The 24,634-nt window shown below is 35.9% G+C and overlaps 3 protein-coding genes across 11 annotated transcripts; 1 reads left to right on the top strand and 2 right to left on the bottom strand.

Annotated features, from left to right (window-relative positions):
- The first annotated feature begins 352 nt into the window (after nt 1–352).
- LOC140787691 (pentatricopeptide repeat-containing protein At3g29290) lies at nt 353–4,632 on the top strand. The gene is made up of 3 exons (XM_073136773.1): nt 353–2,126; nt 2,969–3,151; nt 4,005–4,632. The coding sequence occupies exons 1-3, from the start codon at nt 498–500 to the stop codon at nt 4,026–4,028; spliced, it is 1,836 nt and encodes a 611-aa protein (XP_072992874.1). The 5' UTR covers nt 353–497; the 3' UTR covers nt 4,029–4,632.
- Nucleotides 4,633–5,563: 931 nt separating this feature from the next.
- On the bottom strand, nt 5,564–9,794 carry LOC140787698 (membrane-anchored ubiquitin-fold protein 1-like). 3 transcript variants are annotated; one of them, XM_073136801.1, is made up of 5 exons: nt 9,774–9,794; nt 9,332–9,558; nt 8,820–8,972; nt 6,038–6,205; nt 5,564–5,953 (listed from the first exon to the last, which is right to left on the bottom strand). In XM_073136801.1, the coding sequence occupies exons 3-5, from the start codon at nt 8,950–8,952 to the stop codon at nt 5,898–5,900; spliced, it is 357 nt and encodes a 118-aa protein (XP_072992902.1). In that variant the 5' UTR covers nt 8,953–8,972; nt 9,332–9,558; nt 9,774–9,794; the 3' UTR covers nt 5,564–5,897. The 3 variants fall into 3 exon arrangements, with proteins under 3 accessions (XP_072992902.1, XP_072992886.1, XP_072992894.1); XM_073136785.1 differs by having other exon boundaries at nt 9,644–9,778; XM_073136793.1 differs by having other exon boundaries at nt 9,332–9,794.
- A 1,055-nt stretch (nt 9,795–10,849) lies between these two features.
- LOC140787661 (probable galacturonosyltransferase 14) lies at nt 10,850–23,605 on the bottom strand. Of its 7 annotated transcripts, none has more exons than XM_073136707.1 (9): nt 23,451–23,605; nt 21,473–21,544; nt 20,638–20,773; nt 18,335–18,720; nt 17,377–17,435; nt 17,102–17,257; nt 13,583–14,170; nt 12,573–12,878; nt 10,850–11,707 (listed from the first exon to the last, which is right to left on the bottom strand). In XM_073136707.1, the coding sequence occupies exons 4-9, from the start codon at nt 18,570–18,572 to the stop codon at nt 11,420–11,422; spliced, it is 1,635 nt and encodes a 544-aa protein (XP_072992808.1). In that variant the 5' UTR covers nt 18,573–18,720; nt 20,638–20,773; nt 21,473–21,544; nt 23,451–23,605; the 3' UTR covers nt 10,850–11,419. The 7 variants fall into 7 exon arrangements, with proteins under 7 accessions (XP_072992808.1, XP_072992834.1, XP_072992861.1 ...); XM_073136733.1 differs by having other exon boundaries at nt 12,573–12,875; XM_073136760.1 differs by having other exon boundaries at nt 12,573–12,875; nt 13,877–14,170.
- Between the last annotated feature and the right edge of the window lie 1,029 nt (nt 23,606–24,634).

Genomic DNA, 24,634 nt, shown 5'->3' with positions numbered 1-24,634 from the left:
ACGATTAACGAAGACGACGGAGCTCAGTATTATCTCTTCCCACTTCCCAGTAGTAGTAGAGGTAAAAAGCTTCTTGGCGAGGTTGTTGGGATAAAAAATCTCTGCTTGATTTTGGGCTTCGAGCAAAGGAAGCCGATTTCCCCTTACGAGTTATCTTCTGCGAATTTCTGGTCTTCTTGTTTCGTTTCAGTTGCACGACTCAATTTGTTGCGTGCTTGCAACTTGGGAAGATTTTCTGTGTTCTTCCGTTTAATGGCTAATGATTGGTCTTTTGACGGATTGGCACTGCTAAAAGCGATATGGGGTTTTTCACTCGTGATGTCAAAATTTGATCTTTCCTAACATTTGGAGCCCCTAGTTGGTTTTGGCCAGTATCTTGAGGGGAATTTATTACCTCTTCCGTTTTATATAGCAAATTTTCTTGTTTCCTCGATAAGAGCACTTGTCTTTCTTGATCACAGAGATAAATTTGCTGTTATTCGTCTTGACTTGTAAATATGGCTTTACTTCTTAGGGGTTGCAGCACAAGCTGTGATATTTATCATTGTTCTCCTGTTCAGAGCAATTCGATTAGCCGTATAAAAGAATCCCGTGTGCCATTTTATCATTTGCGGTTACATTTGGGTAGACAGAGAGTTCGATGTTTTCCCGTGGTCGATAGTTCGATTTTGGCAACAGTGACGACAGATTGTTGTAGTTGGAATAGATGCAATAAGGGTTATGTTTTCTTGTCAAGAAGATGGGCTTGTAAGGTGAGCTCTTGCCTTATAGAATCTGGTCTTGTTTACAAAGAGGAAGTTGGTATAAGGATTCGGAACGATGATAACAACCAATATGGTGTGAATAACTATGATGAAAAACATCCTCCTATGCTGAGTTTGTCAATCTCAGAGGAGCTTGTTATTGAGCCTAGGTGTAGTCCATTGCCCCCGAAATCAAAATGTGGGACCAAAGAGCACGAGATGAAGTTGCATTTCTTGGAGGAAAGGAATGAGGAAATTTTATCGAGAAGACTATTAAACCTCAGCAGATCAAATAAAGTAAGAAGTGCTTTGGAACTGTATTTTTCAATGGAAGCCTCTGACCTGCTTCCCAATGTACATGCTTGTAATTCTCTTCTCTCCTGTCTTGTTCGTAATGGGTCTCTTACAGATGCATTGAGAATATTTGAAATGATGAGAAAGAAAGAAGTGGCAAGTGGACATACGTACAGCTTGATACTCAAAGCTGTTGCCATTGCACAAGGATGCAATGCTGCATTAGAAATGTTCGGCAACTTGGAGGAAGAAGGCAAGTCAAAGAAAGCTTTTGACGTGATTGTTTACAATACAATGATATCAATAGCTGGGAGAGCAAAAAATTGGGTTGAAACAGAGAGATTGTGGAGAAAACTCAAAGATAATACTTCCAGAGGAACCTTGATTACTTATGACTTGTTGGTCAGCACCTTTGTTCAGTGCGGACAGAATGAACTAGCGCTTGATGCTTACCATGAAATGCTTCAGAATGGGCTTGAACCTAGTGAAGATATTATGAAAGCTATTATTGCTTCCTGCACTAAGGAGGGGGAGTGGGAGTTAGCTCTCAGCACTCTTAAGAAAATGTTGAGTAGTGGCATAAAGCCAAGTATTCTTGTTTTCAATTCAGTCATCAACTGCCTAGGGAAGGCTGGTGAAGATGAACTTGCTTTTAGATTATATCATCTCATGAAATCTTCAGGTCTCCTACCTGATGTATATACATGGACTGCATTGTTGTCTTCCTTATACAGGTCTAATCGGTACACTGATGTGCTACAGCTTTTTCAGAGCATTCAGATACAAGATGGCTCTCAGTTGAATCCTCATCCTTATAACATAGCTCTGATGTCTTGTCAAAGACTTGGATTATGGGAGCGTGCTTTGCAACTTTTGTGGCAGATGGAAATAAGTGGGATACAAATGTCAGCCGTGTCTTACAATCATGCTATATGCGCTTGTGAGGTTGCTAGGGAGCCAAAAGTTGCTCTACAAGTCTACCGACATATGATCCACCAAAGGTGTTCCCCAGATACATTCACGTACTTATCCTTAATAAGAGCTTGTGTTTGGGGGTCTCTCTGGAATGAAGTAGATGAGATATTGGAGGTACTTGTTCTCTTTTTTGTATAGAAACTCCATTCTTAGGCTCTTTGTGAAGATGCACCATTGAATATTCTAAGGATTAGGAATTTAGGATGCCTGGTCTTAGAAATCTTTTATGTGCTTAAGTCTTGAAATATATACTTTAAGATGGATAGAGACTGGATACTACATGAATCAAATAATTCTTCATTCAGTTGCTTTCTTGTCGTTAGTGAAATTTTTGATATTCATGATCTTCAATCTTTAGTGCTTTACCTTGAAAGTATCGCATGAATGCATCATTGCATGTCTTGTGAAGTTAGAATGCCTTGTCTAGTGGTCTTATAACTCTTCTGTTCACTTAACTCTCGATAGTTATACTGTAAGATGGGTAGAGTCCACATGAATGAAATGATTTTTCATTCAGTTGCTTTGTTGGCACCAAGCTTTACCTAGAAAGTCTTGATAGGTCTTAAGCCTGATTTCTAACATTTTTAAAATAATAAGTTTCATAACTCCAAAAAAATGTAGGCATATGTATGATTTAAAACCATGATACATTTGCTTGTCATTTTCCATGTCCTACTCTCCAAGGTCTTAGCAAGCAAACACTTGAGCCAGTTCCTGTTAGTTGGGAATTACATACACTAACACTTCAAGAATACCGACAAAGAGGGTATTGTATACACTATTTATGTATGTGGTTTTTTTGTCTATGAAATTATTGCTTTCAAAAGCAGTTTCAGATGTCAACAAATGTCTGCATTTACTTTTTGTGCTAACATCAATTAATTTAGAGCATTGTTAATTGCCCACATAGTTTTTTCGTCGCACAATATCTTGATCATTTTATTGGAATTCTACAGAGTACTGCTCCAGATTCATCTATCTACAATGCGCTTATTCAGGGGTTATATCTACGAGGCAAGACTACATCAGCTAAGAAGCTATATGCAAGGATGCAGAGCATTGGCCTCAAACCAGATGGCAAAACAAGGGCATTGATGCTTCAGCACTTGGGAAATAAAAGAGTCCCGCGACGCTCACAGGTATAGTTTTCAACCTCAGCTTCAGAGTTTAGAGTTTAGGCCTCACTAAGTTTCATGAATTAAAGTTGAATTTCTTCACATATTTCTTCCTTGTATCTTGCTGTCTTTCATCTTAAAAGCCAAAAGTCTGCAAACATGAAATGTCTTTTAGACATCTAGACCTTAAAATCACATATTTAAGTCCTAACCATAGCTTCGTTAGAGAGTTTTGTTCTCTTTTTAATTATTACTGATTTCATCAAGTACTTCACACAATGTATTAATGTTCCTGAATGTGAAAATATCTAAGCATAAAAGACAATGTCATGCTTGAATTACATTGTTTATTATATCCTTTCAGAATCCAGAGTAACAATATTTTCTCTGGGAGATGTTCTGAAGATTCAGTATCTCATCTACTCATTATTCCTAGATATCTGGAGTTCTGGACCAGAATGTTCTTATTAATTATTAAACTGATATAAAATAAATGCATCATCCCCTAAAATAAGTGGGCATACTAAATGCTGATTGTGTATAATATTATCTTTCTCAACCATATTTTGAATTTCCATAGCACAATCATAGGATGCACAACAATCAAAGATACATTGGCCACATGGCCTGAGGATGATTTGGATAACAAGATGTGAAAAATCACGGACAGTTTGGCCAGTGTGTTTTGGATTGTCGAAACATGGTCATAATATGTACACAATCAGGAAAACATTCTCCACAGTAACTAGCATCTTAACCTTTTGAAGCAAATGGGTGAAAATGAAGGCAAGAGATTTGAGTTATAGCCATTATTATGTCCAAATTGTGTTCAAGAATACTGACTACGCCTTGCTAAAGCTCATATTGTATCATGCAGGAGATGAAGCGCCGACGCAAGTGACCAACTGTACCCCTAGTTTCCATAACTAATACCTGACACAAGAATATGCTTATCAGGAATTAGCAGTGATCCAGAGACCTACTGTTGGAATCCATTGCTCGCACAGTCACTTGTCTAGATGATTTTGATCAGGTTCTTTGTACTTCCAAAACACTTGACAGTTAACAGTGAAGTTGGTAAAATGGAGAACAGTATTTGATGTGCTTCACATTATCGTGCATTTGGAAGGGATTGTCACTGGTTCCAGAATTATTGAGAATGTTTGATGCAATTATTTGCTTTTAGCAGGGAAAGCAGCAATTTGGTTGGAGACCTCATCATATTTGGTCGATGATTGATGAAGCTTCTTTCAGCTCCTCAGTGACTAACACATGCTGCCAGACTCAGGTTTGATCGGCTTCAGGCTTATGCTGAGAGTTCCAGCTGAATTCGGATTTACAGATATATATGTGAATGTGAAAGACACTTTGCATAGTAACTGAGCTAATCAGGCTATTTACTTACATTTTACATCTAACCGAGTTAGAGAAATATCTGTACACAAATAAGCTTCAAAGAAATGCACGTTTAAACCTTTGAAATGAGTACTACGAGTTTTAGCTTATTGTCTTCATCCCTAACAATGAAGTTTAAGATGTACTTGTTGCTTGGCTTTTTAGGCGATAAGATAGGAAATGATTGTCAAACTGGCTATATTTATAAGAGAAAATTTGTACTGATAGCGTATAACAGTACATTACAATACCTGCAAGAATATATTGAGGGAGCTTCAGTAACATGATTCTTTTCGGCATTGTGTAGGTGACGACCTTCTTATTTAATGAAGTAAACGGGAAAAAAAAAACAGGGGTACTATGCTTTCCTTTATCTTCATTTACTCTGTGATGAAATTGCTGATTTCTCCAACTTTGTGTGAAAGGTTTTGGTTTGTGTACCATCAGCATCAACCCTTACCAGGAGTCTTCTCTACAGCCCATGAAGTTCATATTGAAAATATCTCTAATGGCTGCAGTTGGGTCAACAAACCAATAGTGATTATCCAAAATAAACAAATAATAGCAACAAAAGAGAATTTTAAGAAAGAAGTGAGAGCTTAATGGTATCCTAATTGCTGGGATACGAACTCGAGAACGTTTACACAAAATTTTTGTGTCCTTTTAACATTAGGACTGCTATCTCGTGGGCAGGTATCAACAGAAAGATTTTAACTTACCTCTGGAATATATTGCACGACAAAGTAAAAATTTACACCTGAACCATCTGCATCAAGATCAATGTGCAAGGAAAGAAACATATTCCACTTGGAATAGTTATTCCAAGGTCTGCTATACGGCAATCACCATAGAAAGAAACAAGTAATTCCCTGTCAATTGCTAGGCTAAGCTATGTGTTGATGTTATCTCTCATTTCCATCTAATGGATGTCACAACGGGTAACAGTCTGGTGGGGCCTAAATTATGGTTGAATAGAGAAGGATGCTTCTCAATTTAATATTTTGAAAGACGAGCAATCAGAAAAGCAAAAAATGAAGGAAATGAGACAAAAGTAAGATTCTCTCTAACTGTAAGGTCTGATACACATTTGAATGTACAGAATGCTCACATCAACCTCAGCCAAAATGCCTCGACTTGAAAGATTGAAATTAGCTGTTTCTGCAATCCCCATGAACACAATTTCTGGAGACTTTGAGAAATTCTTTAGTCGATGCAAATACCAGATTCAACAAAGATTATCATAACCAAGAAACAATTGCCACTAGGCACTTATAGCCTCCAGGACTAACGAGAGGCACAAAAAGAAAAAAAAAAGAAAAAAAATTCAAGTACTAATCCAATTTGCTCATCTGCTGCTTCTTCTAGCATAAACTGGTTATAAAATGACACAACCACATTTGATCTCTTTTGGCTCTTTTGCAGCTCTTTTCTCTGAAATAATCGATAATAGAATTCAGTTAAGCATAATAGCATGTCCTACTCACAATTTATAATAGCATAACGAATAATGCTTACCAGTTCCTCTCTCTGCAGAAGGGGCGCGGACAACGACATGCATAGTTGTCATCCCAGAGAAATCACATATAGGACTTTTGCACTCCGCCAGAGTTCTATTATTTTCTAATATTTTTCCAGCGTTGATCAACTTAAGATCGTTAATCGTCCTTGGACCATTTTTCTTCTCTGTCATAAAAGGCCAAATTGTTTAATTCTTTACAATTAGCAAGCTGAGAAAATAATAGCATACAAATTGTAGATTACAAGTATGCATAGCACACAGTAGATATATAAGGCAACAACAGTAGTAAGATAGCAATTACTTGACATTAATGCCTATCAAATAGATTCAATTTTGGATATACATAACTAGCTTTTCACTGGCCCTTGCTAAAGTATAGTAAATTGTGACTGATGCACTAATCCATTAGTCAAAAATAGACCTTGTCTCCACCATTTTCTCTTGAAAGGATATGGTGATTGAACACTCTCATAAATTTCCTGGTCTACTGTAAGGGGATCACAAGTTTCTTCAGATATAGAATAAGTATCAAGTAATTCTATGGTGACATGCCTACCTAAATTCCTTGTACTTTCACAATCACTTTGCTCAACTCCCTTGGTACGTGACTTGATGTGCACATGCAGAGGCGCAAGACCGTTCAAGCAATATATAATTTTCTTGTGATCCAGAGAAGAATAGTCAGGAATATGAAAGTTTAGTTCTGAAAACTTTCTTCAATTCTACACTATTTAAATTTTATAAGAAGATGTTGGAAAGAAATCAATATATTCTGAGGAAATGACACAGTAATGAACACTATACTTATGAAAGAGAGCATTCTAATGAATGAGGCTCCATGCGACATCAAAGCTGGGGAGGAAGATGCACACAACCTTACCTTCAATTCTGACTCGTAAATTATTGATGTAAGGAGCAAGTCTTACCATCACACCAAGTGATCGTAAACTATAGTAATAATTTCTATTCAGCATGTGCCACATGAAAGACCTATAAGTCAAGGTAAGGAAATTTTGAGTGGCTATTTGAACTACTAATCACCTCCCTGAGGTATCAATCATCTTTTCTCATACAAGGATTCTCATTATGTCCATACCCACGGGATGCACAAACTCTAAAGCAAAAATTGACTTTAAGTGGACAGAGTATTCAAACATCTGGCCCAGTTATTATGAATTCTCTGTTACTTCCTTTCATCTATATTCATTGGTTAATCATTGTATGCTTGCTCCTATGAACTGATAAGTACTCAAACTTATCATACCAATATGCCAAATCATAATAGAACTATCACTATTATCATACAATTCTTGCTTTCCTTTATATTGTTTTGTTCTTTGTCTTCAACTGAAGATAAGTGATTGATACCCTCACAAGTCTCATAAACTTCCTGCTCTAGCAATCCTGAGATCATCTGAATCACTTTTCACCTAGTATCTTGCCTATTTCCTTTTCAAATGATCTTTTATTTCAGTAAAAGTACTTTCTATAGGGTAAAAGAAACATTGTAGTTCAACAGCATTTGGGAGTATAAATCTTCTCATCAAGTGAAAGGCCAATGCTTCAGTAAACCAAATTACAAAAGTAATAAAAAACTTGGCAAGTAAGAATATTGGAATGGAGGTTTAATGAGACGTGCTATAATGTTTGTATTTAATTTCTAGATGTAAGATGCTCCATCCAATAGTTTGATGACTCTGATCATCATTAGGAGGATTAACCATTCAATTAATTTGCATAGGGTGCATCCAAGTTGGAGCAATTACTCGACTGAATTAAATAGTACACAGACTAAGCAATCTATGGATACTAAAAATCCAAAATAGTGAAAAAGATAGCAACATAAGCTGAGTTCAAAATAGAGAGAAGAAACAAAATCTAGAACCACCAACAAGATGAATATAGTAAAGAAACAAAAATCTGGCATTGAAATAATTGAGATAACTGACAGTTAGCCAAAAGCAGCTATAGCTGCTGTTCAGCTATAACTACAAGCCAAAAAGAACATACAAGGTGTCAAACTTACACCATAGGTTAACGTAGTTCTTATTAATGCAGGTTGTTGACCAGCATAAAGATATAGTGTTTACTTAATTGCAAATGGCTACCTTACTCTTTCGACCGCCAATAGGTAATAACTTTCTACTAGTACTGTCTACCTAATCAGCGCCAACACTGAAAACACATATCTACTTCAGCAACCATAGTTACAGAAAGTACAAAATTAGCAATGACTAAAATCGGATAAAAAATGTTCCAGCCCCATGAAAATGTTATTCTTGAAAATTTGTCTCAAATACTCAAAGCATATCAAATCATCAAAAGATCAGGCTGGAGTAACATCATATCATACCAAAGGACCAACAAGGTGATATCCTAATTTCCTTAATTTTGAAAACAAAATTCTGTAAGTGACGTACCACAAAAAACTCATTATCTGAAAGGCCTTATAAATGAAGACAAAGATGTTTTAGTAGACGATATCAAATTTTCTCACATCAACGCTCCAAGTACATGTGGCACGGAACAGACCATAGAGCAGAGTACCACAAGAATACCATTCATATTCGAGAGATACATGGCACAAGATTAACAGTGCCTATATCAGATACAAGAAATAAAAAGAGTAAACAGAAACTCTTGCCTATATGTTGACCATAATACATATGCAGCTTTATGGAGGACTTCAAAACAGTCCATATTGGATAAATCCAGGAAAGACTAATTAGAAGATAATCTTGTGATCATAACAAAAACATCATACACGAGAAAACTAACCTTTAGGCCACTGAGCAAGTATTCTTTCCTTCAGGGTGGCAATACTAGTCGCGATGGAGTACGTATTGGGACCAATATCTGAACCATCATGCAACCGAAATTTGATTTCTACCAGCTCATGCACTCCAGACATCTCCAAAGATCTAATAGTTTCTGCAAAAAATTCTCTAATTCCTCAACAAAGATCTATGGCGCAACATTTTCTTTAAAAGAACTTCTATCTGAAAAATAAGTAACAAAATCAAACAAAACAAGAGGATCATAGAAAAGATGACGGCGTTAAAGAAGCAAAAGGCAAAAGAAATGTAAAAAGGAGAAAAACGAGACTTGAAAACTGTCTTCAAAATTACAAAATATTTATCTAAATCAGTTCCTTATCAGATGCCAAAATCCAACCAAATCTCGATCTTGGCACCTCCAGAAAACCTCAAACTGATTCGAAGTACCGCAATACCTTACTTGCTACTGCTCACAAGCACCAAATGACAGCAAATAAACCCTCAAGATCTCACCTTTCACACTGAAGCACCCAAATCTCGATCTGGGTCTCCCCCAAAACACCAAAGAAGACTTCAAAACGCCCTTCTCTCCATCAAAACCACCAAACGACGACCTGGATTACCTTCCAATCTCATCGAAATCGTTCAAAAAGAGAGAGGGATTATACGATAGCCATCAGACCAAGTTGGTCCGTTTCCAAGTATGGCGAAAGAATGAGTTCGGAAACCGAAGCGTGTAGCTGAATGAAATGGACAAAATCCAATGAGTGAAGCAAAAAAGAAAAAGAAAAAGAGAAAATAAATTATTTGGAAGGAGTCGATAACTGAGGAATGAAAGTCGCCGAAATCTGCGGTCAAACGAATCAGCCAATCTAGTTCCGATCTCCGAAGACCATGTAAAAGATGACGAGAAAACTACAAAGGGAATTAAATTAAGAAACGTTTCCTCCATTACCTTCCTTGCTTGCTCGACCCTATTTTAGAGAATAAATATTTCCATTTAAGTTCTGTATCCAATTGGAATTCCCTTCCAATCAAAGCGAACTTTCGCTAACTTCCACGCACGAAAGGTCATATTATATATATATAATATAATATAAGGGTGTGAAATTTTTTTGTTTACTTTTGAGTTTTTGAATCAACTAAACCATTATTATTATTTTTTATAGAAATAGACATCATTCGGAATTTTTATAGAAATAGACCTAATAAAAACGCTGATCGATTTAACATATTTATCGCTAGATATTTTAACTAAGTTAAATATATATATATATATATATATAACATTGATCAGTACAACATTTTTATTATTACTACAATAAATAAATAAAAATTGATAATAAGTTTAAAATATAGTCTATTTCAGTAAAAAAAAATTTAGAATAGAATTTAGTTTGGTGTAAAGCTCTTTTACTTTTATATTAGGTAGGGGTAAGTTAATGATGTGAAGTTTTTCGTAATTTACACATAATGATGTCTCTGGTCCTACAACTATTAACTCAAACCTCTTGGTTTCTAATAAAATCCTACAGGAATTATCCTGCAATCCAGATAAATGAAAGCAGGATGTTAAAATTTCTTTATGTGAATAGATTTTTCGTATGTTGGCATTTATTATAATAATTATAAATTTGAGTTATCTTTTTCGCTCCAATACATTCCCTGAAAAAAAATTTAAAAAATGAAAATAAAAGATTATTTTAAAACAAGTAACTTACATTTTGCCGTCTGTCGAAAAAATCATAGCTCTGTTTGCAGATGATGAGACAGCAAAAACAGCAGACGAAGAGAAAGACGCGACGTCTGCTTCTTGTCTCAGGTAACGGAGGGCTTCTTTCTGAAGAGTCTATTGAAATGAGGCCATAAACTTCATGGATACTTAAAGAAGTGGAGATTGACAATGTACCAAACCAACGTTTGGGAATTTAAGCAACATCAAATGCGCAAATAGCATGCAATTCTACCACGCAAGAATCTACATACATAACAATATAGATAAGAGATGCATCTTTCTGGATCATGATCAAGGAGAAAGAATAATCTGCACATCTTTCAATATCTTATGAATTGTAACGAATATCCTATAAATCCCTCACAGTCCACTGGGCTTCCTGTTAAAATAAACCCAGACCTAGGGAATACAGCTACGAAGCTAAGACAAAAAAACTTCCTGCAAAAGATTATAAAGGAAAGAATAGGAACAAGGACGAAATAAGACTTGCATACTCTGGTATAAGAAGAACTGAAAGTCTCTTTTCTTTTCAGAGACTGAGCATTCTGCCTTCCCATCCATTGCTATAGTGTAGGTACTTTGATATCTAGCTGCACTTGCAACTAGAAAGGATAGTATGCATCATTCGGGAAAAACTTCACCGAACTATCCTTTAGAAGTAAATATAAAAGAATAATACTACAGGTGAAAAGAATTATCTTCGCCACCAGCAATGCTTTCCAGTGAAGGAAGGATGGGAGGGCGTCTTTGATGTGGATGGCTGCATTCGTTGGACCAAACTCTTTGTATCCTTGAGGTAATCTATGTGTGAATCCGCAGGAGCCCCAACATTCTTATTTCCCTAATTTCTTCTGTCCTTTGAGCTCTTATTGTGGCTCCAGAATATGACAGTTCCGTATAAAATCATTTGAGTAGTTTACGTGCTTTGTCCAAAATGGTTGGAGGTGCTTATAGCCAATTCCTAGCCATGGTTTGCACTGGCCATTAAAGTGTATCACAGCAGCCTTCCTAACACTGTCAAGGTCAGTCTTCTCTTGATATCCCAATCCAAGCATATGCCAGGATGGGTCAATGGCATGCACATGGCCCCTGAATGCTATCAGGGCTGGAGGTAATGTACCAAACTTCCACAACGTCAGATTAGATTTCAGATTCTGCAATCAAAAAGCGCAATATAATATTTAGTAGTAATTAAGATGCACATTATCTAATTTCTGTATGCCTCTTAGTGCACACAATAATGAAGAATGTGAGATTGGAAATCTGGATTCATGAGGGGCAGAACTAAATGATGGTGTGTAATTGCATAGAAAGCTATGATTTTCAGTCCTTTGCTCTAACCTGTTGAGCTACCTGAACCAATACCTTCTACCTCTTGGGATTCAGATTAAGTTTATTTCTTCAAAGAAATGAATACTTATCATAGGTCAACATACTCTTTATCTTACATGGTATCCTACATGAATTGAACTTCAATCTATGCAGGTCAAAACTGGAACCAGCTCAAAAAAAATTCTTGTTAGATTCTAAGACTTAATCTCATAAAATAAATTCCTGTGCTCGATACCTAGACCAATCCCATTTGGCTACTACTACTACTACTACCCATAGTTCCCCAAAGAATGGAAGAAGTAATGCAAACAAGGGAACTATTTTTCAATAAAAGGTGCTTCACTCTAAAGCAAAAGTCATAAGTTAGTGAACTAAATTGGAGTACAATTATACAATATGATTGCACAAATAGCAAAGGTGCGCATAGATCAACCACCCTAACACTGCCCAAAAGAAAAGGAAACAATGAACACAAACAAGAGACAGAAGTCTTAACCAAATAGTCAAATTTTCTTTGATTTATGTCCATCTCAGCTGTTACATTTTTTGCTTTTTATATGTTTGGTAGATTCTGGAACTGAGGCTCTCTACAAGCAATCATTAATTGAACAGAAAGAAGAAAGATTCTCTCAAGTCGCATAAACTATAGTAATTAGTTTATCATGCATATTAGTTTGCAAAATTTACCTCCTTCAGCCAGAAATGATATGTCTCTTTGATGTTTGTCCTCCTCCATGCAGCCAAGTCAAAGATGTTCATCCCATATGCCCATGCACATTCATTTGGGTCCAGATTTTTAGCTATCAAGGGATGCGAGAAATTGAAATATGTCCTGAAACGCTTAGACATCACCCACTTGTCTTTGCCCTTGCAAGTTTCTACAGCCCCGTTTACCTTTCCTGTGAGATTGATCTCCCACAAATGTGACAAGTCATGCTGAACAACAACATCATCATCAAGAAAGACCACTTTCTTGAGGTTTGGGAAGAGCTGCTTCATAAAACACAAAGCATCAGCAGAAAGCACTTTGATGTACATGAGGGAAGAATTCTTACTGTAGGCAGTATTGGGTTACAAAACACAACTATTGAATTTGAGACCATAATTTGGATGTGATTTTGAATAATGAATATATAGATATTTACCAAAGGAAAATGAGACATTATACGATGTCAACTAAACATTATCTTTACTAGTGCAGTTATACAGGTACGAACAACGAAGCTTCAAGATAAACTCATAAAACCAAACGTTTCTTTCTCTTTCATTTTTTCCATTTACTTTCCAGGGATATGTGTAGTCATTATTATCCACATCTAAACCATACATTTATGTCTCTCATTCCCTCCTCCTCACTCCCCATCAAGCATCCTAAAATGGCAGCTCAACTTTTCTTCTTCATAGTCATTTCAGCTTCAACAAATGGTATTATCAAGAATAAGAATCTAATTCAGCTAATATTCAGGTTTCAACCACGATCATCGATGAATTCCTTCATCTAGTATTTTGTAGGTAGAGATGGTCTTGCCAAAACTAATGCTAATACTTTGTAAAAATCATGGATTCAAACACAGTGGCACATCTAGACTAGATGAAATTGGAAAATGAAGGTTCTACTACTGATAGCCCACTCCAAAATAGTTGGAACTAGTGGCATGCTGTCGTAGAAAATACTCTTAATGGCAAAAGGTATATACCTCTGGCAGGTATATCCGGAGGTGGTTGAGTAGAGATATGTACTTAGGACTCCTAGCCTGCAGTTTTGAAGCAAAAACCCTTGGATTGTCACTTATATTAGTCCCTCTAACATGATAGCCATGGTAGTGGTTTTGGACTCCATGATGGTTTTCTACAGCTTCGAGAACAGGAACATTTTCTCTTGTTAACCAGTCAAACTGGTGAACACCTCTCACTTCAACAATGGCAGGTGAAATAGGATTCAGTGCAAACCATGAATGCATCCCTGGATAAGTCTTCTTGTCGGTGATTACATGAAAGACTATTTTGTCAGGCTTTGATGAACTCCGCACAGCTGAGGTAACCACAACAGATGCCGCGAGAATGTTGTCACTGGCTAAAACAAAATGTTGGTAGGAATTATCAGAGAGCAAAGGTAGCAATTCAGGAGGTGGCAATTGCTTCCTTGCATGAGCATTTGAGGAATACTCATCAGTCAGACGCAAAGAGAAACAATGGATGCCTTTCGGTATTGCACTTGCAGCATAATATTTGTGCAATTGTTCTGCCAGCCTAGCTCTTTTGACCTCCCTGTCCATGTGTTCCATCTGCAGTGTGAAGGAAAAGGGATTATATAGAATATATTTACTAAATGGTTATAGCATATGCAACATGCTGGAATATGGATGGCATGCATAAAGAAGTACTAACATCAAGTACAACTGTTGTGTATAATAGGAAAAGCGGTAGGAAGCAACTACATCACTAACAAAGATGTTTCTTGTCTATTATTTATATTTTAGGCTTAATTACACTTTGTTTCCCTATATTTTGACTCAATATTACTTTGCTCCTTATACTATAAAAGTGTACAAAACGGTCCCTAGAATTTTGAAAACCTACAACTCCTTAGACACCATTAATATATAATGTGAAATTATATTTATAGCTCTTCTTATTAGGGCTTGTTTGGTTTGAGGCTAAGGCCCAAACTTGATTAGTTGGTATCATTTCTTAGTCTTGATTTTTTGGAGAGTAAACTTGGTTATGTATAAAAAATATAAAATTATGTTTGGTTACTAAACCAGATCGGGAACCCTCCCTAAACTCAAACCAAACGGGCCATTAGGTTTTTGAGTTTTATTAGCTAATAAATTGAAATTACATATCTACCTTTATTAGACATGCATGTCACTCCACCCACCACTATCATATCTACCGGTTGAAAGAATGAGAAAGACAAAAGTCCCTCTTCTTCCTCTTTAATTCGGCATTCTCATCCCCCAAAACCATGCAATATAACTTCCTTCTTAATTTTGAAAGATATTGAGATTAAGCTCATGCATCAGAGATCACAGAATAGAGATGAAAGTTTTTGGATGAAAAAGTTTAAGAGCTTGGAGAAGAAGAAGGCCGGGAAAGAATAGGGTAAGCCCTTTTTTAGTTTAGTTTAAGGAAGGAGATGCGGGCAAAATTATTCAAAAAAATATTTTTTAAACCTTTATGAGGATAATTTAAAAATATAAAAATAACTTATCGTTCACGTACTTGACATGTGACTTTGAACTCATGAAAGCCTAACAAATATTTAAAAGTCTAGGAAGTGATTTATATATTTTTATAATACATGAGACAAAGTGATACTGTATCGAAATACAAGAGAGAAAAATGTAATTAAGCCTATGTTTCATTACTACCCCTTAGCTTCAATCTCATCTTTAAAACATTAGTTAACTAAGATTTACAAATATAACAGAGATATCCACATTATCAGCTAAAATGCCATACTTCCCAACAAAGTGTCTTTTATAAAAGAAGGCATGCCGACACAAGTATCCATTAGCATCTCATTACTTTGTCTCACAGAGAAAATTATCATTAAGTTCAGGCTAGAAGTCAGCATTTAGTGCAGATAGTTTGTGACTGTGTTATCAATTTTTCAATAAAATATAATATGAGTCTGCATTTTCCATTGCATTCAGACTAACAGTTTTGTTCCATTTTCCTACTAATGCTAATTCAGTGACATGGACTCATAGAAAGACATTTTGAGGCCATTATAAGTGAAGCTATCCAATAAGAAATAGATTGGTAGTCTGGCCTTAATAGCATACCAATGATTCTCTACAAAAGGATTCATTACATTCTTGAGGTCACTATGACAACAAGATTCTAAAGATGAGAGTGTGAAGTGGGAGCAATTAAAGCTGAGATCCTAGCAGTAGAAATTGTTCAGCTTCAAATTCTATTCACTTTAGATTGAATTTCAGTTTCTTTTTCTATTTTGTATTTTACCGAATGTGGAATCGCGAAAAGGATTCATGTAGGATATAAGGCATTTTGTTGTTGTTGAAATTATTTTGACAGAAGCCAAATATCTATCCTTCCATGATGTAAATCTAGACCACCTTAACTTCCTCCACATTAAGTTACACAGATTTCCAACAACATCTGAGGATAATTCCAAGAATCTCGCTAACAACAAAATATGAATGGTCTGTCTCCCACCATATATTCATCAACGACAACACCATAGATCCCAAAATCGGCTGATCCCGAGTCGGATCAATCGATCTGGATCGGGATCGGCCAAAACTGATCTCGATTAGACCAGTTTTAGTTCAGTTTCGACCAATATCGGTCAATTTCAGCCAGTTTCGACCGTATTGGCCGATCCCGATCCCGATCCCAATCCGTCTCAGCCGAAACTTTGCCGTATCAGTTGAAAATAATAATATCGACTGAAATTAATTTTTTTTAAGATTCAAGTCGAATCTAAAATGTATCTAACCTAAGAGATATTAATAATTGATGTTAGCAATTGTTTTCTTTTCAAATTTTTAATTTTTACTCTATCTCTCGTGCACATTCTTTTCTCACTCTCACGTTTCGTCGAGTTTATTTGGCAATCGTTCTAATGAGCCCCTCTGGCTAGTCCACATTTTAGTGAACTCGGATGAGTTTTTTTTTTCTCAATTTTTTTTCTTCTTTTTTACCCACTTTTTAACTCCTTTTTTCTTACGGCTATAGAACAACAGTGAAGAGAGATCTTTCTCATGTTGTTCTACAGTATTAATTTACAAGTATAAAAATTTATATAATTTCAGTCAAAATTTATTATAGTTTTAAGTGAGTTTTTTCTTTAGCTTTTAAAGTTCATATGTAACTAATTTTTATTTCATATTTTTTTGTTATTTTTTTATAAATTTGTAGATATTTTCCTATATTTGAAATCATATTTAGAATTTTAAGAAATTAAAGATAGTCTGATCCGATAAAGGCGACCGATACGATCGATACACCTGATACAGCCGATACGCATCGTTTTTTCTAACGACCGATCCTGATTCCGATATTGAGTTTCAAAATCTTCGACAATACTACATTAAATACTATATCATGTTGATCCTTGAATAATGATATGGAGGTTAGAATGTTTTCTTTACAAACAGAACAAATCAATTGAAGCATGTGAGATTGCCATGTATTGTAGTTCTCACAATAGCTTGAAAATAGAACAAGTATAAGTAATTTCATACCGTGGCCTTCAGCCTGATAGCAAATGTCTTGGCATCATACTGATTATTCTTCATTTCCGAGAGAAACTCAACGAATGATTCTGGCAACTTCAATCCAACTTGAAGTTCCCCAAAACTGACTTCATTAAGGATGTCGTATAGGTCTTTTACTAACCTCTGCTTAAATTAATCAAAACCGGTAAGCATTATGTAATGAACTTTTGTTTTTACATGAACATAATATATCATCAATTCACAAACTAAAAACAAAAAATTAACATATTTTAGTAATTTACCGTAGAATCATCACCCCTCTTACCAAGGAACCGTGGTCCTAGTCGCCTTCCCAAACAATCTGAAGAGTAAAATAAGAGGTGAGAGTTGATATATGAGTGCAAAGCTAACTGACAGAAGCAGAAACACATGCAAAAGTCTAACACCAAAGTGAAGTACATAAAACATCCCAAAAATTTGAAAATCCACTGGTGCAAGGCTGCATTGCATTGAAAGAAAACTGAAGATCTGTAAACCATACAAACTAAAATAGTAGAGCACTAAAATTTTTCATACTGAATGATAATATCAAGTAATCAAAGACTAAGCATAATATTAAGCCAGAGACTCCTTACAATACAACATATATGAATCTCAAATTCCCAACAGAGTGGATCTTGAGAAATAGCAATATAAGAGTTGGTAATGGTAGGTCACACTAAACTTCCTGGTTGTATGACATTTAACATAAAATGCACTCTTCCCCATCTTTAACCTGCTAATTTAAAATATATATGCAAGAAAAAGTACATCCAGATTGAAAAGCTTAAAATTTAAAACACGTAGCTACAGCTCATTCATACCAAAATTACTTGTGACGAGTCAGATGAAGTTTAATACAAAGGAAAGAAAAAATAAACATTTCCTTATGTTGATTTATCCTGAAAAAGACAGAAAAAAGAAAGAAAATTAATAAAATACATTTTCTTCACATCCTTAGTGCAAGCCAATTGAATCCGAGATTAATATTGGTGATTATAGATTCAGGAACAAGACGAAAGGGCCAATCAAGGACAAGTATTTCATACCATATCCACTTTAAGATTCGAACAAGGCACTTATTTAAATTCAAACAAAGATCAGATCAAACCATAACTTCCCATTCCAACCTCAAAAGCAAATCAAACCCAAACGCAGATCAAACGACCGACCCACCTACCAAAACAGCTCATGCCTCAAAGCTAAAACATTTACGCTCACCTAGGGAAGAGCAGTTATTGACGCCCTCGAGGGTGACGACGGCGGTGAGGATGAACACAAAGGGGAGGAAGAAAGCGAGGGCGAGGACGGCGCGGAATAGCGTCCGGTAGGACACGTGGCGTGACGGCGGCGGCGGATGCGTATGCGGCGGCGCGACCCGGACCTTCATCGAATCCACGACCCCATTGCTGCTCGATATCGTTATGCTCCTCATGCTCGGCGAGATCCTCAGCTGCATCCTCGTCTCTGCTCCCGTGCGCCACGTGGCAGCGGCGGCGGCGGGAGGAGGAGGTGGTGGTGGTGGCCCCTAGTGGGGGCTGCGGACGTGGCGCATCGGAACCCAAGGGAGGAGATCGAGGCCGGAACAGGAATCGGGGATATCCGATCTGGCATTGGGGATAAGGGAGAGAGGAGGGTGAGAGGGAGGCATGAGATATATGGGTTAATTCTAATTTATTATTCTTATTCCGTTGGTTGAATCAGCGCTGGATAAATAGTGAATTGGGGAAGAGGGAGGGATAGTTTGGGAAGAAAATTTCCTTCCGTTCTCCCATTAAACGACAGAGGAAGAGGGGAATTGAGTCATTTTCTCTGGTTCTTCTTTCTCGTGTTTTATTTTCTTCTCTCTTTCATGTTGTTTCCATCTGGAGACAGAATATATACTACAAAGATAATTTTGGACTTTATTTTCTTTGTTTAATTACATGATTTCTTGATTAAATTATTTTACATCTATCTTTTTCTCTAGTACAAGGGAGGCCTATTTTGAGAAGACCATAATGGGATTCGATGTGAGTTGACTTAGATTGATAAATTCAGACATATAAATGTCGCATGCATGTCAGTACACCAACTAGGTAACACTGGTTATCAAATTATGTGATCAATACGTTGGCGTGGTTAGATACAAGACACAAGTCGGGCCGCACCAAATTTACGGCCATGTCCATGTCGGGATACAATTATAATGAGATTTGTGAAAAATGTATGAGGATTGTGGGAGGTCCTTTTTTTCCCTACAGCTACAAAATCTCAAAAAAGTACTGTGTTGTTCTACCATAATGAATGCCTCTACAGATTAAAGGCAGAGCTCAGCCAGTGGTCAAGAAGATACGTAGCCTTAACTATTTATGTGGGCATTCTCATTGGTTGAAAAAGCCCAGCTAATGGTCAGAAATAGTTTGAGCAACTTGTCGTAGCTTGACCTAAATCTTCTGAAATCTTTGAATCAGATTTGATTGATTAATTCATTATTTTAGAAAACTCATTAATCAATCGCTATATTTCATATCTCAATGAAAAGCTAATTGTGTCAATCAGTAAGTTTTATGAACTCTAATCTTCCACATTTTATTAGCATATTAAGTTAGACATATTTATGATACCAAGTACTTGGTATCATAGTTTTCAACATACCTAACCTTCAAATTACTGCTAGTTCTTATACAACTTGCATTACTTTTCTATGCTATGGTTGCAGGCCTCTGGCTCCACTGTCCAGGTGCAGAGTTGTCATTTAACAATGACTTGGTTTCTTCCTTATTTTTTTTAAAAAAAAAAACCAAATTAATTCTGATAACCACCTAAATATTTTGTGAATGCAAACTTTTCAGGTCTAAACTACATTGATTAACTAAAATTTGCAGTAATATATACATATATATATAAATAATATAAATGTAGGATTGGTTAGGAGCAGAGATCCTGCAATATAATGGCAGTGTGAAAGAATAAAATAACTCAGAAGAAGTAATGTCATGTCTTTCAAATTTAATAGGTCAAGTCTTCGAAACTATTTTTGTTTTACTTTCTTAATATAATCCAAATAGGATTTTCACCAAGTGGACTGCAAACGCAGAGGCTTCTGAATTCTGATAGGCTATAAAATGTCTACAGCTGCAAAAGGACCAGAATCTTTTATCATACTAATCTATAGCTAGGTGATCATTTAATGTCCTTGAATTTTTTTTATTATATGCAGCTCCTTCAAAATTTATTCTACACGAAAACAATATGAAATAGTAAAAAAAAGGTTTAATAGAAAGTTGACAAATGACTTAAATGAAGCAAAGGGAGAAAATCAGGAAAAAAAACATAGGAAGCTCAATTTCTTCCTAATATAAGTAGACTATTCTTTTGTTAATCACTTCCAAGTGCCAGTTTGAACCAAGACTAAAGACGTTGCACTTTGGGACAAAGTGACTGCTTTAATGGTTGATTTGTAGTTTTGTACTAATTATTGCTACTAGGACAAGGTGATCAATGATGCAAAACTTAGGGTCCACTAGAAAAGTAGAGAGTACCTCTGATGATGTCGTTCATGTTGAGTGTTGTATCACTGTATGCAATACATAGTTAGCTGGTCAAGGGACAGTACCCCTGATGATGTCTTTCATGTTACCACTTTTGGGTACTCTTTCCATGATATTTTTTCTTTATCTGTTATGCACATCAAACTTTCCAACCTTAGTAGTCCACCAGATAACAGCACTGTCAATAAAGGCATTGACTACAAATATCGCAAGAAAGTTGCCATGTTTATGGAAATGGGATGAAGGGAAAGCAAACAACATGTAACAGATGAATTCCATTTGAGGAATCTGATATGTCAGTATGTGTTAAAGTTTCAGCCATTAACAATCAGTTGAGGATACAGAAAGCAACTCATTATTCCAACATAAACTTTTAAAAAAGAAGCTTGTATGTGAGAGGAATTCATTGTGTATTGATAGATGATAAGGGAGTAAAACAAGTCAGCACAGGGAAATATTGCTACTGAGAATGATGTACCTCCCTTCTTATTTCCTGCTATAAATTTCTGTTGCAACTTCCCCTTGAACAAACTTGTTAACGTTTGTCTCTGTGATTAGTCGAGTAAACTTAAACACAGATCATGACATTGAAAAAGCTATACTTCTTTCTGATTTGCTGTGCAGTGCTGATAGAAGTCTACATTTTTCAAAGTATTAATTCTCATTTCAAATGCCTGTTCTGGAATATATGCTACAACGCAGTGTTGCACTGTGATATGCCAGCAATTGTCATTCATAATGGCAAAACAGTGATGGGACAATTCCTGAATGTACCATCTAATTTAAATGAGAAGGTTCATTACAAAGAAAGCTTCGTGTTACTTACCTCAAGCACCTTATGTGCACCCTTTGGCTTTGCATCTGGCTTGAATTGCTTGCCTTCAATGTGGCTGCAATGCTGCATCAGATTAATGAGCCATCAATATAACTTCCACAGTGTAAATATTCTCATATCAAGAACCAACATTCTGAAGATGATCACAATTCTTCCAACATTGAATATCTATATAATCCCTCAGGAATCCTCCAATAAACACATTGTGGTCCAAATTTTAAAAAAGCATATAGGTGGGGAAAAAAGAATGAGCACCCAAAACAAAGGACTTTGTAGGATTCTTATTGTCCAGATAGACTTCAACAGTTTTCAGATATTAAGACTCACAGATAGGTTAATCTGCAAATTTGGACAAGCTTTGGAATTACCAGTCCAGCCATTTTGACTGAGAAAGTATCTGTGGAAGATAACATATCGCCAAAAAGAAGGTAATACATGAAACCAGAAGTGACCAGAGAAAATACATATATATGTAATTATGTATATGTATGCAGTCATCAGTTATGCATCATAAAATAAGCACCAAGGAGACATCGCTTACAGACTGCAGAGAGAGGGGAAACCATCCCAGCTGCAGACGAAATCTGGTAGTGTTCCAATTAAGTGGTTGTTACCAACATCATTGGAATAGATACATGGTTATCATATTTTTAACATTTTGTCAGCAAAATATTGTCACAATTAGTAGGGAAGGAAACTAATCATCTGTACTAACATTTCTATATTTTTAACTTTTATTTCTTTCTTACCCTCTCAGGAAGTCAGGAAGAATGCGAATGGAGCGATGGTAGGATTCTTCACTGGTGAGCCCACTAGTCATTATTATAATTTATTTTCATATCAAGTGGGGTCCACCATTATTTTAATTGCTGGTAATTATTTCAACTGTTTTATGCACATTAAATTTTGTTTAAGACAATTTTATGCACGCTAAAGTTTTTAATTAGTTACTATGATTGGTTATAAGTTTTTATTACGTTGCTTCAATCTTATAACTAATATAATATGAATCCTCAAGTGTTTAAGTTAAAAGAAAAATATATGAAACATATTTTTTAATTTTTAATCCTATTATTGTCAGAATTTTTCTTGATTATAAAATGACCATTATATGTAAATTGGTGATAAGAAACGCACATTATAGAAAAATTAACAATTGTTAAGAGGTTGACATAGAAAAATTAACAATTGTAACTAATATACTGTTCATAGTTTTTCTATTTCTTTTTTGGAGGATTTTTATCTTATTTTAACTTGGTCCCTATAGTTATTAAACCCTGGCTATAGATGAGGAGAGAGTACAGGTGTCGCAGGTTTTTGGCATTCTTAACTCTGGAGGAATTTTTCCAGGGAAGCAATTCGCATGAAGATAGAGATATCGAGTTCTAGTAAATTAGCAAGTTCCACAGGAATTTCACCTTTAAAGTTATTACGACAAGGGAACCAAGAGTCAGAAAATTCAGAAACTCAGCCAGATTAGCAAATTTGTTGGAGTTTTTAGTTCACTAACTTCAGGTGGAAATGATCATGTTGAACTTAAATAATGCAGACCTTGCAATAACTCCATAATAGTGAACACTTAATCCATTTATTGAAAGCTAAAGTTGCAATTTCCAGAAGTTCCATACAATTAGCAGGCATCTAATTTAATTATATAGTAAGTGTAGAAACTTAAACGAAATAATGGCAAAAACTTCCATATCAAATGGCACTGAGTAATTCCACTTTCATTAAATTCCTTAGTAAGAAACATTTATGGACAGAGCAAATGACTTAGTTATTCTGCAGATGGTGTAATAAATATGTCAAAGATAAACTTGTTTATAACATAATTCTCTCATTCAATCCTAACTCTCAAAAGAAGGGAAAGCTACCATTTTCTTTTTCCAAAGAAAAATTCTACCTTCAAACGTGAAATCGATACGGATGACCAAAATGAATTGGAAACTGATGTAGAGGCAAAAATTACCGTCTCTAGAAGAAGGAAGCAACAAATCGAAGGAATAGTCGAGGTTGAGATCTCCATCGGGATATCAGGACCCGATCAAGTAACGGAGGCGAAGAGATCATCTCTCGCTCCCACTGCCACCGCCACCGCCACCTCTGGGAAGCCGCAACTTCCGATTGGATTAGTAGGGGGGAAGAAAAAGAAGCCGTACATAGGAAATTTTGCATATAACTCCCTGTGGAATTCCTATTTTAACTAAAGTTATGTCATTGCAATTAGCACCTTGAATATAGGGATAATTGCACATACATCCAGCATTATGCACATTTGCAAATTAGTCCATGGATTATGCATAATATATATGCACATCCAATTAACTAGCAATATTATCTATTGGGAAGAAGTTACAGCTCTTGATTTCATTGACAACAAAATGACAAATATTCCTATTTAGTAGCTAAGTTGATATCAGTAAAGATTTGTCCTTGCAACAAAATTCCAAAGAGCTTTTGTCTGTAAGCACTTAATGGATGATGGCACTCATGGCAAGCCACATGGAACAATGCCAGTTTATTTCTCTCTCTCTCTCTCTCTCCCCCTTCATTTAAACCCCTTAGCTACTTTCCATTAACACATACTTCTGAAGCAACTAAGGTTGGGTAAAGTTGCAGCAACTCACTAAAGTTTAGGCACAGAGAGAGAGAGAGAGAGAGGAAAGATGAAGTATAAGGAAATCTTTGACATAGAGTAGCTTCTGAACAACATACATCTTTGGTAGTGGAGAGTCTTCACTCTTGAACAGTACTTTTAGCTGAGACAATGTGTTGATTTCATTACAAAATGTCACGATACCCCTGACATGGAAGTAGCAATTTGTCTGTTAATTTTTACAGTTGTGAGTGTTGCAAGTTTCAAAGAGTTTTGGGCTTGTATCAGTGAAGTCAGATGCTGCCTCTCTTGAAAGTCCAGTTTGTTTTGGATTGTAACAAAGATCTAACAAAGTTCCATTACATGAACATGTGAAAAAGTAAAAGTTACTACTTAGTTTAAGTAAATTAAACCACCTCATCTCATTAACCATTTGTATGACTTCTTGCAATAATACTGCACTAATTATGAAAGGACCTAAACACAGGTAAAATAGTTAACATCTCTCGCAAACAGACATGAATTTATAGCAATTCATCTCCTGATGACTGTTTAGA

This window comes from Typha latifolia, chromosome 1 (assembly GCF_019914945.1).
Source record: "Typha latifolia isolate L0001 chromosome 1, TyphaL0001v2, whole genome shotgun sequence".
Taxonomy (NCBI): Eukaryota; Viridiplantae; Streptophyta; class Magnoliopsida; order Poales; family Typhaceae; genus Typha; species Typha latifolia.
This window is presented reverse-complemented; position numbering and strand designations above follow the sequence as displayed.

Excerpts from the sequence above, each read along its gene's own strand:
- LOC140787691 (XM_073136773.1), top strand. The coding sequence starts at position 498 with ATGGCTTTACTTCTTAGGGGTTGCAGCACAAGCTGTGATATTTATCAT. Across the intron at positions 2,127-2,968 it reads AAGTAGATGAGATATTGGAG|AGTACTGCTCCAGATTCATC; the intron begins GTACTTGTTCTC and ends GGAATTCTACAG. Across the intron at positions 3,152-4,004 it reads GAGTCCCGCGACGCTCACAG|GAGATGAAGCGCCGACGCAA; the intron begins GTATAGTTTTCA and ends TGTATCATGCAG.
- LOC140787661 (XM_073136707.1), bottom strand. The coding sequence starts at position 18,572 with ATGCAGCTGAGGATCTCGCCGAGCATGAGGAGCATAACGATATCGAGC. Across the intron at positions 17,436-18,334 it reads CAATAACTGCTCTTCCCTAG|ATTGTTTGGGAAGGCGACTA; the intron begins GTGAGCGTAAAT and ends TTTACTCTTCAG. Across the intron at positions 17,258-17,376 it reads AGAGGGGTGATGATTCTACG|AGGTTAGTAAAAGACCTATA; the intron begins GTAAATTACTAA and ends TAATTTAAGCAG.
- LOC140787698 (XM_073136793.1), bottom strand. The coding sequence starts at position 8,952 with ATGTCTGGAGTGCATGAGCTGGTAGAAATCAAATTTCGGTTGCATGAT. Across the intron at positions 6,206-8,819 it reads ACTTGCTCAGTGGCCTAAAG|AGAAGAAAAATGGTCCAAGG; the intron begins GTTAGTTTTCTC and ends CTTTTATGACAG. Across the intron at positions 5,954-6,037 it reads TTCTGCAGAGAGAGGAACTG|AGAAAAGAGCTGCAAAAGAG; the intron begins GTAAGCATTATT and ends CGATTATTTCAG.